The 10,781-nt window shown below is 42.1% G+C and overlaps 1 protein-coding gene across 4 annotated transcripts; it reads left to right on the top strand.

Moving 5' to 3' along the window:
* The first annotated feature begins 391 nt into the window (after positions 1-391).
* Positions 392-10,392, top strand: C5H6orf141 (chromosome 5 C6orf141 homolog). 4 transcript variants are annotated; one of them, XM_012760917.2, is made up of 4 exons: positions 392-1,628; positions 1,883-1,944; positions 2,252-2,502; positions 4,389-10,392. In XM_012760917.2, exon 1 carries the CDS (start codon positions 686-688, stop codon positions 1,319-1,321), a length of 636 nt encoding a protein of 211 aa, XP_012616371.1. In that variant the 5' UTR covers positions 392-685; the 3' UTR covers positions 1,322-1,628; positions 1,883-1,944; positions 2,252-2,502; positions 4,389-10,392. The 4 variants fall into 4 exon arrangements, with proteins under 4 accessions (XP_012616371.1, XP_012616368.1, XP_012616364.1 ...); XM_012760914.2 differs by lacking the exon at positions 1,883-1,944; XM_012760910.2 differs by having other exon boundaries at positions 392-1,944.
* The last annotated feature ends 389 nt before the right edge of the window (positions 10,393-10,781 follow it).

The following is a 10,781-nucleotide window of genomic DNA, read 5'->3' as shown; positions in this document are numbered from 1 at the left end:
CTTGTTTGAAACCAAAGGCCACTAAGTCCCTTCCTGAGATAAGCATTGATTTTTACAACCAGAGTGAAAACAGATGTGGGCACTGTCCTACAGATGCTGGCATTCCAAAAATCTATTTTCTCCAAGGCCTCAACTTCTCCAATCTGACTCTCTGATCTACATTCCACAGCCTTGGGCGGGTGTGGTGGGGCCTGGATTCGGGAATGGACCCAAAAGCCTTTTCAGAAGAATTTGATTAGATCATACAATTAAAAAAACAATCGAGCTTCCTTGTTCTTTCACGTCAAGGAGCGTCTGGGGAAAGGTAACATTCTGGGGGCACTTCAGGGGGGCGCAGAGGGAAGGCGTCTTTTGCGAAGGGCGGCTGGGAAACAAGGATAGAGCCGAGCAGTGACCGGACAGGCGACAAAAGGGGACAGGGCTAGGACAGGGGAGGAAGGAGAAGAGGAGCGGCTGGCACTCTTGTCTTTGAAAGACAGAAAACCTCGAGGTGGACGAGGCGGGGAGGAGTGGCGGGAGAGGAGGGGAGCGTAAGCACCGAGTAGCCCGGGGCTGGTGGCGTCTCCTGCTCTCCGGGGCGGGGAGTCCCCTGCCGGCCGCGGAGGCCACACCCAGGCCCCGCCAGCCCGGCGCTTTCCAGAGCTCAGCAGGAACTCGCTGCTTGAACCCGTCCAAGAACGAGCGAATGAATGACCCTTCGGCCAGGATGGGGACTCCTGGGCCCCAGGGAGCTGCGGACCCCACCGACTGCCCCCGCAGCCTGGGGCGCACCGGACCCTTTCCGCGCGAAGTGGGGCGCGGGGCTCCCCTGGCTCCGGGCGGCCGGGGCGCCGCGACGGCGGGGGCGAGCGGAAGCCGGGGCGGCGACGGCGGCGGCGGCCACGAGGACCGGGCAGCGGGTCGGACCCCCGGACCGCGAGCCAGAGAGGATTTGGACCGTGACTCCTGGGTCCGAGAGAAGGTGCTCTTTCTCCTGCACCCGGAGAGGTGGTTGGGGACTCCAGGGGACCGAGGCGCACGGGACGAGGTGGCCGGCGGGGAGGGCCTTCCTCGGGCGGGCGGAAACCACCGCGACCAGGAACCCGACTGCCCTTCTCCTGCTTTGCAAGGAGAAAAGCGACTTTACGGCGGGCGCGTGGCCGCTCCCCCCGGGGCCCCGCCGCGGGTCCCCGCGGCCCCCGCGAAGTCCGTGCTCGTGCGGGTCGTGGACTATCAGGTGACGCAGGAAGTGCTGCAGACCGCGTGGACGAAGGGCCGCATGACCAGGAGGACCGAGGAGCGTTCCGTGACCGCGGTCACTTTCCGCGCCAGTACGGAGTGAGACGGCCTGTCTGGTGGTGTGGTGGCTCCGGGACTTGAACCCGGGGCTCTCCAGGCTCCCAGAGAGGCGCCCTCAAGAGGAGTCTCTCTGTCTCCAGCGACAGGATGCCCGCAGGAGCTTAAACTCTTCAAGGAGAGGAGCCCGAGGAATGTTCAGGACTAGTGGATGAGTGATAATCCTTTAAAGAAAATGCTACTACTGTGGGAACTCCAACCTGCAATTAGCTGACAGAAGGAACCTTTTAAGAAGAGGCTGGCGCAGCTGCGCTTCAGGGAGGCAGATGACACCCAGGACAGCTTGAAGAACTGTAAGCAGAGTAAGACTACCTCCTTTGGGGCTTAAATACCGTGACGGTCTGGGGGACCTAAGTCATTCGGAAGAGGGCGAGAAAGGATATGTTCAAATGGGCAGAATGTGGGAGTTTTCAAGTGAGAAAACGTGTTGTCGATTGGCATTTTCCGATAGCTTTCCAATTGATCTCCCCTGGCCGCCTTTCTCCAAAATTTTTCTTGTCACTCTTTTCTGATGTGCAGAGTTTTCTATTTTCTCCCCACATTTCAGTGTTAGGAAGAAGAGAGGAGCTAAAGGGAAGAAGGAGTTGGGGACAGAACACAGAGTTGAAGGTGAAATTCCATTTAAAAGAGCTTCACCCCAAGGGATATCGAATGTAGTCCACTAAAAATGCCCTTAATGTGGAATTTTTGATTTTAATGTCAAAAATACTGCTTATAAATCTTCTGATCTAAAAGTAGATAGAAAAGTATAGTTTGCCGTAAAATGATTGCATGTCTTACTCCTGTCCATAGGTCTTTATTAATGAGATTTGTATGGATTGATAATATCTCTCTCCTGGTGTTACTGAAACAACTTATTTTTCTTATTTTATTTATTCATTTTTTTTATTAAACACAATCTGTATTAACTCTTTAGTAGCTGGCCTAGTTGGAGCTCTCTGAGAAGCAATGCGTCCCTCCAGAGGTGAACTGCTTGATCTTACCACTACTGAAGGAGTATTTGGTTACTGCAAGAACTAACAAAACAAGTGGGACTCTGGCTTTCGATGAGTAAAAGGGTTGAAGAGTGCCTCCTATCCTTGTCCTTCCCCTTTGCTCTTATTTTTATTTTAGAGCTTGAAATATCCTCAAAAGATCATCTGATCCACCTCCTGCCCGGCCAGATAGGTAAGGTATGTCCTTGTTTTACAGATGAGCCAACTGAGGCCTGGAGGTTATGTAGCTTGTGGAAGTCACACAGCTAGTAGTTACATATGCTTATTAAGTGAGCAAAGAATGTGATCATCTGCCTCCCAAGGTTTGGTGATGGCCTTTAGAGGAATTGATTTCTGGGGGAGGTCACAGGATGATGAGGATGCCCTAGGTTTTCTAACTCATGGTTATGAGAAGTACTAAAATTGCCTTGATGCCCTTGAATCCTACAAGGCCTGTTGGCAGGAGAATGACCACCTACCAGTTCTCAGGCCTGTGAAACCCTCACTTAAGAGAGGAATTCAGCACCTGAGTCCATCTGTGTTCAAAACTGCTTGATAGATAGGTTATCTTTGACCCCTAAGAATGAATTCTCTTTCCCACTAACAACCCTGCCTATTTCCAATATGAAGTTAACCTTCTTGGCAGATGAATTTCAGACCTGAGCTTATTCATGTACTTGGTCATCAGAGCCTCCTGGTGATTAATCAGTATGTGTAAAGAACCAAAAAAAAAGCCTCTTTTACAATCACCAAAAATGGTAGCATCAGTCAGTGACCTTCTCTATGGAGACAAGCTCTCAGTTCAACTGGGAGTTCAGAACTGACTTCCCCTCTTACTAACTTGTGTGACCTTGGGCAAGGTGCCTAATCTCTATGTGCCTCTGTGTTTTGATTTGTTAAGTGTGGATAATGAATAATATCAACCTCATAAGAGTTATTTTTTAGGATTAAGTTAAATGGAAATACTTAGAATACTGCCTGACAAGCTGGGTGCGATGGCTCACACCTGTAATCCTAGCACTCTGGGAGGCCAAGGCGGGTGGATTGCTCAAGGTCAAGAGTTCAAAACCAACCTGAGCAAGAGCGAGACCCCTCTCTACTATAAATAGAAAGAAATTAATTGGCTAACTAATATATATAGAAAAAATTAGCTGGGCATGGTGGTGATGCATGCCTGTAGTCCCAGCTACTTGGGAGGCTGAGGCAGTAGGATTGCTTGAGCTCAGGAGTTTGAGGTTGCTGTGAGCCAGGCTGACGCCAGGGCACTCACTCTAGCCTGGGCAACAAAGTGAGACTCTGTCTTAAAAAAAAAAAAAAAAAAAAAGAATGCTGCCTGACATACGATAACTGCTCAAAGTTAGCTGTCACTATTATTGGCATAGTTGTTATTATTTAGTTCACTTTTTCTCCTAACCAGGCTTTAGTCTTTTATTTAGTAACAGAGAGCAAAAAGTATACAAGGTAAGATATCTAGTGAAAGCCAAATAAGTGGTTTTACTAACACTCTTTTCTACTCCTAAAAGAAAGGATTTATTTATAGCTTTTCTCACTGTTTGATGGATCAATAAGTACATTCCTTAAATTCCTTAGAAATGACTTCCCTGTCTTGCATAAAGACTCATATTAGGATTAAGGTGTGCTGTGCTTGACCAAGTCTTTAAAAGGATTTCATAGACTGCCTAGTTCTTGGCAGATGGGAGCTTTGAATAATTTCTTTAGGACTTGTCTGGTTAGTTCATTTTCCCTCTGGGATTTTATATCTGCTGCCCTATCATCTAGAAAAGCAAAATAGGCACAGTTAGTTTTCATTTGATCTCTTTTCTGCCAAAAAAGTATTTATTCGAGTTAGCTTACCCCTTTAATCCAAATATGTTTAATTTTATCCCCTTGAAGTAAAAATTTATGTTTTTTTAAGAAAAAATTATATCCCTGTCAGTGCAGAACATTTATTTTTAAAGTGCTTATTCAGTCTCTGTGTAAACCACCTACACTGTTAACTGCCTACAACATGTTTATAGATTTCCTTCTCACTGGGAACAAACCGTAGTGTGTTGAAGTGCTGTTGAATTTGCTTCACAGGTTTTCCTGAGCCAAGCAGAACCCTGTCCTGTGAGGAGCCTGAGGAATCTTTTCTCTTTCTCAAGTGTCTTGGGAGTGCATCCAAAGTGAAACTCTGAAAATCTCTGAGAGTGACTGAGTCTTAGCTCTTTGATCTTCTCTACCTCACTGAAAAAAATAAAAATTGTGTTAGGTGAATGAATCACATCAAAGCCTTCCAGAAGCCACCTGGCCACCCAAGTGACCCAGTGACCCTAAGACAAATGTCAGTGTCACATGACCACCATGGAGCAGGCAAATGTTCCCCCCCTTAAAACCCTTTGTCCACAACCCTAATCACATTTGAGATTCATTACATTTGACTTGCTGCTTTTATTCTTCTTGGACATTACCAGTACTTGGTGATAAAGCTTGATATGGCTCTTTGCTTTAAAAAAAAAAAGAAGAAGAAAAAGCTTTTGTTAAAAGGATAAGTTATACTCACTGCAGAAAAATTGGGGATTTTTGTGGGGAAAAAGAAAAGTAGAATAAAAGAAACAAAAACTTGCCCACTATTCCAAATCTCTTTTAATCTTTGGTTATGTTTCAAATCTGATTTTATTTTATTCTGTTTTTGTGTCTCCATATAAAAATATATACATATACTTTTCTAATCATAAACTATATTATAGTCTTAGTGTAACCTCTGTATGTTTTCTTAGTATTGTCTCTATATTAATTAACCTATGCTCAGTGTGTGGTTTGTAAACCCAGGAGCATGAGTTTCTTCAAGAAAGTTTTTAGAAATGAAGAATCTCAGGCCTTATCCCAGAATTTGCATTTTGACAAGATGCCTGGGTAATTCAAATTAAAGTTGGGAAAACATTGACACATACCCTGTTTTTAGTTCTGCATCTTACTTTATCACTTGCTAAAACTAAAAAGTTATTATATTTTTTTGTATTCCCCATTAATTGTTAACAGTGCCATGAAGATGATGATTTGTAGAACTATGAAAACATTTAGCGATTTCAGGAGGGTGAGATATATGGTTTTGTAAATTGGCAAAGACATCTCTAAGAAGTTTTGTAAGGTCTTTTTTAAAAGCCTTATTAAAGTTTTTTTTCTCATGAACCATTGATTCATTATTGTATTTAAAACTATTTCAGAAATGTGGTTCTTTCATTATCTAAGAATGTAAAATAACACATTCTCAGAAAACACCCATAAGGGAGAATAAGCAGGAAGTCATTAATACATTGCACAAGGGCAAACCTCAGCAGGCTGAGTCAAGACTTGTCAGCCACTTGTGATGAATTATGAGGGGGTAGGGAAAAGGTGAGGCCAGAATTTGAATCACCTGATTCAGATAAGAAAACAAAAGGCTGTGACTCTTGAACACCCTGACATCTCTATAGTTGCAGCCAGTACTTTGCTCTTTAATTAGTGAGGGCAAATACTTGTGAATTTACTTCTCTAGATGAAGATAAGAGAGTTCAGATTACTTTGGAGAGAGTTAAGGGGTTGTGATTAGTTCTTAGGCACTATATTCACCAAGAAAAGGTTAAGACAGTTATTTATCTTAAGGGTAAGGAATTAACTGAAGTCAAACTCAGATTTCTGTGCTTAAAACAGAATAAGAGTACATTGAAGAGACTGCAGTCTTCATAAAAATGGAAAAAAACAGAGGCTGTGTATTCAGAGCTTGATATAGTAAGGGAGTCAACCAACATCGCTTGTGCTTGGCAGGGGTACTGAGGCAGGCAGGGCAGTGGGAAAGCTTTATAGTGACCAAGATAATCTTAACATTGCACCAGTTTGACTAAAGTTTACATAGGCTTCTTCCAGACCATAGGTCCCTGACCTTCCTTTTCTGAGAGCATTTACTTTGGAAAATTTGCAATTGTAAATTCTTTCTCTGCCCCTTTGAGGTGTAAATTTTCCCCCTGCCTCTTGCTGTCTTACCGGGTAGGAATGTCTCTTAAGGACCTGGGAGACATCCTTTTGAAATGTAAACTTCTAGAAGGACAGGGCCCCTAACTCCGAGTCTTCAGGAGGGCAGAAGCCCAAATTCTCTAAGTGTCAATTAGCAAAATAGGTGGCATAAGCACATCAACCAACATGTCCTCCCTAACACCCCCCAGTACTTTTCCACTAGCTCACCCCAGTACTTAAAACTCTCCCTCCTCTTTTTTCAGAGGAGTTGAGTTCAGTCTTTCTCACCTAATGCAATAGCCTGGAAGAGGTTCCCTTGCTTGTTTACCTCTGTCCCAGGCAATGTTTCTTTGACAATTTAGTGAAAAGAGAAAGGCTTTAGGTATGCTTTGACTGGCGCCTGTTGGCACGAGGAAGCTGGAAGCAGGCTGTCTAGAAGGGCAGCTTGTTATAATATATGATTGGTTTAGAACTTTCTCAGATGAGTCCTGATTTGGAAGGGGGCAATGAAATGGAGAAGCCGGCAGTTGTTTACCAAGTTCTTACCTTTTGGGCTGACTGCTGCACAGGCTTGTGGTTTGGCTTTCTGTGCTAGGTTGGCAGTTCTGTAACAAATGGTATCAACCACATAGTGTTTTTTCTAGGATGTGGACTGAACTCTGATCTTTTTCTTTTGTAAAAACTCCTTCCTAAGGAGGCCAGCTGGGTCAGGCTGACAAACGGTAAATTCCCACTAAGCGGCTTTTGTTAACCAAATAAAGTGGTGGTTTACTTCCCAACGTGATTTTGGTATGACATTAATATCACCTAAAAGATAAGAAGCCCTTGTCTTAACACAAGCATCCTAGCAGATGCCTATCATAAATTTAAAATATCTTAACTCAAGCATCCTAGTGGATGCCTATTCGTAAATTTAAAGCATCTTAAAGCATCCTAGCAGGCGCCTATTGTAAATTTAAAACGTCCTCCTGTCTGGACCTCCCAGAGTGCTCACACCCTTATCTTAAAATAAGCATATCCTTTCTGGTCTTCTAGATGAAGTCTAACTCTCTCAGCCAATTGCCAGCCAAAGAATCTTTAAACCCACCTATAACCTGTAAGCCCCCCCCCCACCCCCTACTTCGAGATGTCCCACCTTTTTGGGCCAAACCAATGTATGCCTCTCATGAATTGATTTGTGACTTTGCCTGTAACCCCTGTCTCTCTGAAAATGTATAAAACCAAACTGTAACCCAGCCAAGGGGAGTCCACTTGCCCAAGGCCTCTTGGCAGTGGCTCCCGGTCATGGTCCTCAAATTTAGGCTCAGAATAAATCTCTTTAAAATTATTTTGCAGAGTTTGGTTTTTTTCGTTGTTGACAAAGTTAAATGCGAAATACTTAGACTAGTGTCTGGAATATAATAAATAATCAGAATTAGATATTATAACTAGTACCAGTAGTTGTGGTGGTGGTGTTATTGTTTAGTTCTCTTTTCATCTGAACTGAGCTTTGGTGTTTATTTAATGGCAAAGAGCAGAAGGCATACAACACAAGAGGTAATATCAGCCCCAAAGCAGTGGTTTTTACTAAGGCTCTTCAGTCTTTTTTCATATATTATCGTATATCGAGATAGGAAACTGGTAGGCATTACTTAACTGAGTTAGGAAATCTCAGACCACCCTGATCAAAACAGGATGGGGGACAGGACAAGTTCTAACTGGTTAGAACCAAGATGGTGGAGGAATGGACCCCTTCATGACCTTGCAGCTTCATTATACCCTCATTACCATAAAATCTTTCTAAGGAAACCTCCTGCTCCTGTCACGCACCTGACAACACGACAGCTCCGGATTGGCCATAGTTAGTCAAAAAGAGGGCTTCGTCACCCTAATTCTAGGAAGACAGTCCCGTTTCCAAGAAATAACACGAATATTCCTCTCCTTGTTTAGCCTATAGTTAAACCATTGCTTAAATAAAGGGACTACAGGAACCACAAGGGCTGTTCTCTCCTGCAGGGAAAATTAGCCTCTACTCTTGTCTGTGGAGTAGATTATCTATACTTCCTAAGTGAAATTCACTTTCACTTTACATTGTTGGCTTGCTCCTAAATTCTTTCTTGCATGAAGGCAAGGATTCACTTGGACTTCAGGTGATCCCAGCATTGGGAATTACTTTCCTGCATCAATATGATGTGGCCATTGTCCTTTTATATATTCAGTCTTTCTTTAATGTTGGAACAGTCTTGCAGACAGAGTTAGAAACTGGAAGAACCAGTCACTGAATTCTTTTTTTGGAGATAATCACATTATGCTTATTTCTTAGAAACATCCAGAATGCAGCATATCAAGGAGTTTCTTTATGGGAGTGAAATATACATTAGCATAATTTACTCCTGAATGTTGGCACCCAAAATGCTATGTGATGGAATAGTGCCACCTTACTGAAAGTGAAATAAAGCCTGGGTAGAGTCCACCTAGGCATGGGATATTACCTAGTGGTCACTGAGGTTATAGGATACATAAGACTGTATAAATTGCCCCCCAGCTCAAACCCCTGAGTGTTAAAGCTGCTTCATGTGCCCACTGGATCATCCTTAGGCACATGTTCTACTTCCAAAAAATCTTGTGACTTTGAGCTTACTTTGCAAGCCCATGAACTCCATGGAGAAGTGGGTACAATTGAATATCCCAAAGTCAACTTACTTGGGAGATGATTAAGGAGGTAGAAGGGGTACCAGATCATTTTTACCAAACCAAGACAGCTTTCAGGGAGGTCTTCTGAATGCAGTTAATATCTGTAAGGATGATCTCACTGATGTCCATGCTTCACAGGGAAGCCCTGAGCAACCTGTGGACTTCCCAAGCCAGCCTCAGTGTTGACCCAGGTCCCTGAGGTTATGAGGTATAGGCTATACAGTCTTTCCATCCTAGCTGGGTGGAAAAATGTACAAAGCTCCAAATGAATTAATCTTACAATCAAAATTGGTCACATTTCTCCTCTGTTGGGAAGAAAGGGGATTCTGTGACCTATATTCAGTGGCATGCCAAGGACTGGGCAATGGGCAGGGTTTGCCCAGGAGTGAACAATAAACAGTACATTGTCTTTACAGATTGTAAAACAGGGAAAAATCCAGACTAAAAGCCTATCTGATTTTTTTATTGCCATATGATAAAATAGTCATAAAATACTCTTCTCTGAGGAACATGTATTGTTAATCTAAATTCTAAAAAAAATCCGTGTGGTTACTACTTGAATTTTAATAAAACGGATGTACGCTTCAAATTAGCACATTTCTGTTTTCCTTTATTGTATTTTTTTTTCTGTGGGGAAGATCAGTTAAAAGACTCTCAGTGTTGTCTCCCAATCTCTCTCTCTGTGTCTCTGTCTCTGTTGTCACTATTTTTCTTTGTCTCTCTTTCTCTTTTGTTTCTCTGTCACACACACAGACTCAGCTACATGCATTCATTTTGAGAGTAAATTCTTAAGTGTTCAGAATCTTTCAAGCTCACTTCAAGTGCACTTTGTGTCTCCAACCCCTATATTTTCTGCATTTCAAGAGTGGATTCAATGTAAACAATAACACAGCAATTATAGTGACTAAGGAAAAGAATTTGAGTTACTTCAATACTGACATCATATGTCACTTATGTGTACAATTTAGAATAGGAAAAAGGAAAATGTAGTATTTTTTGTTAAGTGCAAATGTAGCTCACAGGTGAACTATTTTACTGGATTTGAATAATACCTTTAACACGAAATGTATTCCTTTTTATTGTTAATTTTTTAAAACTAAAGAATGAATCAAGAAAATAAAACATTACATGACTGGTACAATTAAGTTGTTGTCTTAATTGTTTCTTTGGCAGACATTTCAGTTTTAGTTAAGTTTACTCATCATTTATATAAAATATTGTTATATCAGACTGTAACCAAAGGATCAAATTTTGTTTTATTTTATGTTTAATACTAAACATCATTTTTTCATATTAATGTAAAAAATTACCTGCTTCTGATGGCAGATACACTAAGTATGCCATTGCCAATAGCTAGTCATAAAGTCATACAAATGGAAGGCTGACAGGGTTAGAACTAAAACTGAGATTTCCTGATCTTTAATCAAAGCTGTTTCTATTACCTTACAAGAGAAAGAAAATGACGAATTAATTTTGACTTTGGATTCAGAATTAACTCCTATATTTTTGAATATCAATTATGAACTAAGTGTAACTCAGAAAACACAACAACTACCCCATAAATATGTTCAAACAATAAATTAAGATTAGTGGGTCCCATTTCTTTATCATTCACACTTTCCTTTAGTACAACTAGGAAGTCAGGGAACCTGAGTATTCCCTGGTTGCCTTACTCTAAAAAGGCTTTGTAGAAAATGCTGGTTGGGGAGACCAAGAAAGATAACAGCCTAACATTCCTTTCAGCTTGACTAAACTTTAGACAAGTTTCCTACTGACTTTATGCTCTGATCTAGCTTTCAGAGCATTTACTTGAGAAAACTTTAGTTT

The sequence above is a fragment of the Microcebus murinus genome, chromosome 5, assembly GCF_040939455.1.
Source record: "Microcebus murinus isolate Inina chromosome 5, M.murinus_Inina_mat1.0, whole genome shotgun sequence".
NCBI classification, from domain to species: domain Eukaryota; kingdom Metazoa; phylum Chordata; class Mammalia; order Primates; family Cheirogaleidae; genus Microcebus; species Microcebus murinus.
Note: the sequence above shows the minus strand (reverse complement) of the source record. Positions and strands in the feature narration are given on the sequence as shown.

Excerpts from the sequence above, each read along its gene's own strand:
- C5H6orf141 (XM_012760914.2), top strand. The coding sequence starts at position 686 with ATGAATGACCCTTCGGCCAGGATGGGGACTCCTGGGCCCCAGGGAGCT.